We start from the raw sequence: 7500 nt of genomic DNA on the forward strand, positions 1-7500 counted from the left end.
CTAGTAGCAACAGTAACGTCATAACAGCAATCGTTTTGCTTATGCTCATTGTTACGAAGAATTCAGCAACAGGGCGTGGCCCCTAATAACCAACTCAAAATGATATTTTATCGCTAAAATAATCCTTTGATTGGATAGGATTGAAGGGGAGGGGGGGAGGGGGAGGATGTGGCGAAGAGAAACGAGGAATGGTATTTTCGATGAAACTGTGCCTAATGTATATCCATAAAATCGATAAGAAAAAACTTTAAGACTATGTATAACATACGTTTTTATATATAATTATATATTATGATATATACATACATATATATATAATGTATAAGAGCCTCAAGATTAATATATGAGTTTCGATCAAGCGAATAGTATTATTTTCATTTTTAGAGAGAGCCAAAAGTCCTGAACGGGGTGTGGTTCGAGAATATTAAATCCTCAAAAGTTTCGATGAAACTTCGAAATTAATTTGGAATACAAAAGAGAGTCTATCTATCTCTCTCTTTCTCTCTTTCTTTCTCTTTTTCTCTCTTGTGCGCGCACGCACAGACACTCATGGACAATTTTTTCTTCTTTTTCGTGTTCTCCTTTTTATTTTTATTTTTATTTTTATCTCTTTTTTTCCCCCTTATTTTATTTTTCCTTGCATCGTCTGCAAGAAGAAGGCACAACGTTACCAAGTCAGCCCTTTGTCCTAGCAGCTGGTGAACAGGTGTTTTGGCGAACGAGCTAGTAGCCTGTGCCGTCAGCTGTTTCGCTTCTAAGCCGGATCACTAAGCCGTAAAGTGTGAACGACCGTTATTATTCGCTTAGTTACTACTGTAAAAAAAAAAAAACTCTCTACGCGCGTGTAATCTGAAGAATGAAAGATAGAAAAAAACAAAATAACAACAACAAACAACAACGAAATCGACAATAACGATAACAATAACAATAAGAAAATAATAATATCGAAATCCGCAAAATTTCCATATTTTATCAAATGGCGCCCAAGATTTAAAGCGATTAAACGAACGAGATCAGATGTGATCAGATCAGATCAGATGAGATCAGATGAGATCAGATGAGATCAGATGAGATCAGATGAGATCGTGACGAAGCTATGCCTTGATACTTTTATTGGCATCTTAACAACAAGTTTTTTTTCTTATCGCTTTTACATCTTTTCTTTTATTCATTTTTTTTTATCTTCTCTTTCATATATATATATATATATATATATATATATATATATATATATATATATAAATATATTCCATAAACTTCTAGATGATGTAGAGTAATTATTAGAAAGAAAAAAAAAAAAAATGAAGAAAAAGAAAAAGAAGAAGGAGGAGGAAGAGGAGGAAGAAAAGTAGAAGGAGGAGAAGGAGGAAGAAGAGGAGGAGGGGAAAAAAAACAATGAAAAATTATCGCACCGTTAAATCGTGAAATATGTCATCCTGTTGAATTAAATGTCGATTAACTTTTGATTACCGTGACGACGACGACAACGACGTCGACGACGACGACGACGACGACGACGACGACGACGACGACGAAGTGTAGAAGAAAGGGATGGCAAATGGGACGGGAGGTGGGGGAGGGGGAAAGGAAGAAAGAGGGGGGAAATACGTTTCTGCAACATGCATTACGTGTCGTTTCAGTATCATTGAATGCAATTGACATCTGCATGTCGCTGCAGGGTGTTGTTGAGTACCGGTTGCCAACTGGTTTTGCCGGTGGTTAACTGCGATGTTCAAAGTTAACTCATGAAATATAACTTTAATAAACAGTTTGATCATGAACCGTAATGAGATTTTTCGATATAATCTTCTTGTTAAATCATCTCAATCGAATAATGAAAAATGATATCACTTTATAAGGGACGACGACGACGACGACGACATAATAATAATAATAATAATAATAATAATAATAATAATAATAATAATAATAATAATAATAATAATAATAATTATTATTATTATTATTATTATTATTATTATTATTATTATTATTATTATTATTATTATTAATACATATCTGGATAAAAATGAATTGGTATTAATGAATCAATTAAATCTTTTCGGTTCACTCATTCATTCATCCATTCATTCATCCATTCATTCAATCATTTATTCAACGTTATCTCTCTCACTCTCACTCTCTCTCTCTTTCTCTCTGTTCCTCTCTGTGACATTATCTCTTCATTTTATCAAAACGTAATAAGAATGAAAAGTAAAAAAGAAGTGGTAAATAGTGAAAGGTATAAGAAAAAAAAGGAAACGAAAAAAACAAACAAACAAACCAAAACAAAATAAGAGAGAGAGAGAGAGAGAGAGAGAGAGAGAGAGAGTGGGGGAGAAAGAAAGAAGGAGAAGGAGAAAGAGGAGGACAAGAAGAAGAAATGAGTTCATCCACGTATACCATCTTCTTTCATTCACATGAGTTTCAATTGGCGTAGGAAGTGGGATGTGTGTGATGGCTTCGAAATAGGAGAAATAAATTCATCTACCTCACGTCGACTCCCTTCTTTTTTTCCTTCTTCCTTCGTGAGATAGATAGAGAAAGAGAGAAAGAGAGAGGAATGTCTGCAATGCGCGCCGGATTTTTCCCGGGGCATTTTTGCCGGTCTACTTTGCAGAAGGAGTGAGAGTGAGTGAGTGAGAGGCGAGAGAGAGAGAGAGAGAGAGAGAGAGAGAGAGAGAGAGAGAGAGAGAGAGAGAGAGAGAGAGAGTTGAGGGGTAGAGCGACGGTCTGGAAAGGGTGGCTGTGTTGGAGGTTGTGGGGGTGGATTTGGGGGTTGTTCCCGTGTCGAGGTGGGGCAAAGGTGACCCCCACGGATCAATACCGGCGTCGGTTGGCCGCCTCTACCAAGTTCGATCTTCTCTCTCTCTCTCTTTTTCTCTTTTTTTCTTTTTTTCTTTTCTTCTTTTTTCTTTTTTTTTTTTTTTTTTGTTACAATCGAAATGATCGTTTTACTTAAAAAGGGATTCATTTTTCTTTAAGCACTCGTCCATTTCTCTCTTCCTCGTCTCGTCTATCTTTATCTCTGGTTTTTGTTTTTTCTTTTTTTTTTTTTTTCATCTATTTCCTTTTTTCCTTTTTTTTTTTTTTTATCTTCTTCTCCCTTTTTTTTTTCTTTCTTTCTCTTTATGAAGATAAAGGGATTTAGAGGAAGGACAGTTTAATTCTTGTAAGTATTCTCTATCTCTCTGTTTCTTTTTTATTTTTTTGACCCTATCAAAATCGAGAAAGAGAAACGATTACGCGAGAGGGGTTTTACATCGATCTTTCTTTTTTTTTTTTTTTTTATATTTAGCTTCTTTTTATTTACTTTGTTATTTTGTTTTTTCTTCTTTTCTCTTCTTTTTTTTTTTTTTTTTTTTTATGTCGGACATGACTCCAAAAAAGAAAGTAATATGTGACTTTAAAGAGGAACTGTTGGAATTGTTTTATTAAAAAGTTCTTGTTTATCTTTTTTTTTTTCTTTCTCTCTTCTCTCTCTCTCTCTCTCTCTCTTTTATTCTTTTCCTTTCTTTTCATTTTCGAAATGTTCGATAAATAAGTTTCGAAAGATAATGAATATACATATTTATAGCTAAGAAAGCATAACAGAGAATACAAAGGGTCTCTCTCTCTCTCTCTCTCTCTCTCTCTGTCTATCTTTCTCTTTAACATTGGGTTCTTCCTTGACCACTAACAAACGGGAAATTAAAATCGAGGTTTCTCGACCGCATTTCCTGTTAAGAGTCCTAGTAACAATCGCGATGGTTTATTCATTCAGCTTGGCGATGATTAATTAAGAAAGGTTTCGTAATTATTTCGAAATTAGACGATTCGAAGTTAGACGGTTCCCTCTGTGGTATATATATATATATATGCATGTCTATTTTTATTTATTTTTCTTTTTCTTTTTTGTCGCTTTTTTTCTTTTTTTCTTTTTTTTCCTTACGTATTTACTCTTTTATCGTCGAAGGAAAGGAAAGATCCATCATTGACCGAGAACCTAAGATTGAAAATAAACGGCGGGCCATCGTTTCGACTTTGCCAGGCAAAACTTTCTTTCAAGAGTTCAATTAACCCTTTGAACTATATATATATATGTGTGTGTGTGTGTGTGTGTATATATATATATATATATATTTATGTATATAAGATCATTGCTGACGTGACTAGATTATTTTTCTCGAGAATATTCTTGAGTCATGTTTAACGTCACGGCGCTAGATTATTTCATTAATAAAACAGATATCATTGGGTGACAGTATTATTTATGAAATTGTTTTCTTCAATGTTAACGATTGGATTCTAACGTAGCTTCGGTGATATTAAAAATCGAATTGTTATATTTCGAAATTATTTTATATTTAATTTCTCAAGACTTTGAAATTACCGAGTCAGTTGGATTTCTGATGTTAGATATCGTCTGAAAGAGAAAAAGAAATAAAAACCAAAAGAAAAAAAGAAAAAAAAAAAAAGGTAAGATTAAAAAGTCTCGAAGAAGAGCGACGATTGATTTTTCTTTTTTTTTTCTTTTTTTCTTTCTTTTTTTTTTTTTTTTTTTTTTTTTTTTTTTGTAGAACATTTCCCCTTTGGATAATTCAACGGGACGACTCACTTTGTATAAACGTTTATTAGATTTAAAGCTCGGAGAAAATCTAATCGGAGTTTCAGGAAAATAATTATGACTCAAAAGTTAATTAGTTAAATTACACTCGAACTGAAGTTGACGAGAAAGTGTTAGAGGGGTAGGGGAAATTCTTTTTTTTCCCCCCGTGCAATGAAAAAGAAAAGAAAAAAGGGATAAATAAAATGAAAGATAAAACAAAAAGAAAAAAAGGATAAAAGGAAGAAGAAATCAAAAAAAGGAAAGGAAAATTTTTATACGATCGATGGATCTATTGCACGTGCAAAAGGTATTCTTGTATTTTTGTCGACAACGATAATCGCGGGAATATGAACGAACCGTGCCGCGGATCCAGGATGTCAATGTCCGGTGTCCGTGAACGGAAGTTACGAACGGCAAACGGATACGTGTGCTAGGTCGATCAGGGTTGCCGAGAAAGAACGGGGAAGGGGAGAGGGAGAGAGAGAGACAAAGAGAGGGAGAGAGAGAGAGAGAGAGAGAGAGAGAGAAATAGACCAACGTGAAAAATTCACCGCAACGATCCAATTACTACCCTTCGTAATACGATCGAATAAAAAAATGAAAAAAAATAAATAAATAAATAAATAAAAAAATAAAAAGGAAGGATAGAAAAAAAGAACAAAAAAAAAAAATAAAAGACAGGAACAGACAAAGAAGACAAAGAAATGAAGATGTCAAAAGTATTTTCTACGATTACATTTTTATTCGTACAACTACAATATAATATATTATATATATATATATGTTTTATGATTCATTCATAAAAAAGATTGGTTGTTCCGCAATATTCATTCATCATATTCTCTTTTAATTACTCCCATAATTACTCTCTTTCCCTTTCTTTCTCATTATCGTGTAGTTTTGAATTTAACAAAAAAAAAAAAAGAAAACAAAAAGCAAAACAAAGAAAAAACAAAAGATAAGCAAATGAAAAAAGAAAATAAGAAGGGGGGGAAAAAAAGGGAAGGAAAATGCATTCTTTCTTTATCCATTATAGTATCACATTCCATGCGATAGTTTTCCAATTTTTTTCGCCTGGTATTGGTTCCATAAAAGCCATTAAAAGGAAACAAAATAATAATAATAAATAATAAATAATAAATGAATACAAAAATCTGAAAAAGAATGGACCAGAAATTTTCTAAAAGAAGAATTAAAAAAATCAATGAATAAATCAAGAAGGGGATGGGAGGGAGTGTGGGGGGCCTAGATCTGTTTCTTAAAGAAACTCTGTAAAAATGTAATAATTAATTACATTCGTCCGTCGATCTCGACGATGATTCTTGGCACGAAAACCACGACGCACAATACCAAAATTGATATGTCTGTCCTGTCTGTCTGTCTGTTTGTGTATGTGTGTGTGTCTAAAAGAGCGGGCGCGCGCGCGCTAGAGAGAGAGAGAGAGAGAGAGAGAGAGAGAGAGAGAGAGAGAGATAGCGAGACGAATTAACCGGGTGCTTCTGTTCGCATTGCAGGTACAAAGCGAATCGTTGCGTGAGCGGGGGCGGTAGCCGCGGAAACGGCGCGACTGGTGGTACCGGAGGCGGAGGAGGAGGCGGAGGAGGAGGTGGAGGAGGCGGAGGAGGAGGTGGGGGAGGCGGAGGAGGAGGAGCGGGAATCGACGGTGGCACGGTGCCTACTGCACCACCGACCACCGGCCATCACCACCACTACCATCACCACCATCACCATCACCATCATCTCACCAGCACGACAACAACTACCACCACGACGACCACCACCACCACCACCGGCGGCACCAGGCACCACAGGCACAGGCTGCCGGCGGGCAAGCAGTGCACTGAGCACCGACACCACCCGCATCATCACCGGCATCACCCACACCATCGCTCCCATCATCGGGGCATGAACATGGGCCAAAAGATTTCAGGTTAGCCTCGGTCTTTTAACCTCATCAGAGAAAAAGAGTTAGGTAGATAGATAGAGAGAGAAAGAGAGAGAGAGAGAGAGAGGGAAAGACTCTTGAACGATGTTAAGATAACTCTACTCTACTCTAGTCTACTCTACTCTAGTCTAATTTACTCTACTCTACTCTACTCTACTCTACTCTACTTTATTCTACTTTACTTTACTCTACTCTAAACAACATGGCCGTCCTACTTATTCTACGGTCCCGTATGAATTTGATTATCATTTGTTATTATTTTGATTGAATATATATATATATATATATATATATATATATATATATGCGTGTGTGTATATGTGTGTATATGTATGTATATGTAATTTTTCTTTCTTTTTTTTTGGATAAGTTGAATATCTGGAAAAATAGATTGTCAGCTGGCATTTTTTTGATTTTCTTTCAGTTTTTTAGTTCTCTTTTTAAATCAATTCATTCTTTTATAATTATCGTTCCGATTTGATTGGACTTTTTTTTTTTTTTTTCGGAACATTGTCACGATTCTCATCGTGTTATAACGATCTCAACTCGCGAGGTCAAGGTCTCCTATTTCAGAGTTTAACTACCTGTTCAGGTAGAGATCCTTGAACAGGTTTCTCTCGTCGTTCCATACCCAGACCCTTTTCCAGAGGAAAGGGTGGTGGTACTTTTAGAGAGTTAAGAGAATCGAATCATCTCTCTCTCTCTCTCTCTCTCTCTCTCTCTCTCTCTCTCTTTCTCTTTTTCTTTTTGATCTTATAAGGATGAAACTTTTTTTGTAAAAAATAATTATCTTCATTAAATGAATAAATCAACTTCGACGTTGAAAGTTAAATTACGTTTAATTCTTCATGCAAATCGATGATATAGATTTTATTAATTCAAAATCGCATCAGAAAGGAGGACAACCTTGATTTTTAAAATGTGTATATGTATGCTTCTGTATGTTTATTTGTTTCTCTCTCTTTCT

At 35.1% G+C, this 7500-nt stretch overlaps 1 protein-coding gene across 8 annotated transcripts in view; it reads left to right on the forward strand.

Moving 5' to 3' along the window:
- LOC124428794 (protein gustavus) overlaps positions 1–7500 on the forward strand; it is a 101504-nt gene that overhangs the window by 86062 nt on the left and 7942 nt on the right. For all 8 annotated transcript variants that reach the window (XM_046973292.1, XM_046973293.1, XM_046973291.1 and 5 more), the window contains one exon: positions 6103–6518. In XM_046973292.1, the coding sequence (XP_046829248.1) occupies positions 6103–6518 (416 nt within the window). The remainder of the gene's footprint in view (positions 1–6102; positions 6519–7500) is intronic.

The sequence above is a fragment of the Vespa crabro genome, chromosome 13 (genome assembly GCF_910589235.1).
Source record: "Vespa crabro chromosome 13, iyVesCrab1.2, whole genome shotgun sequence".
Lineage (NCBI taxonomy): Eukaryota > Metazoa > Arthropoda > Insecta > Hymenoptera > Vespidae > Vespa > Vespa crabro.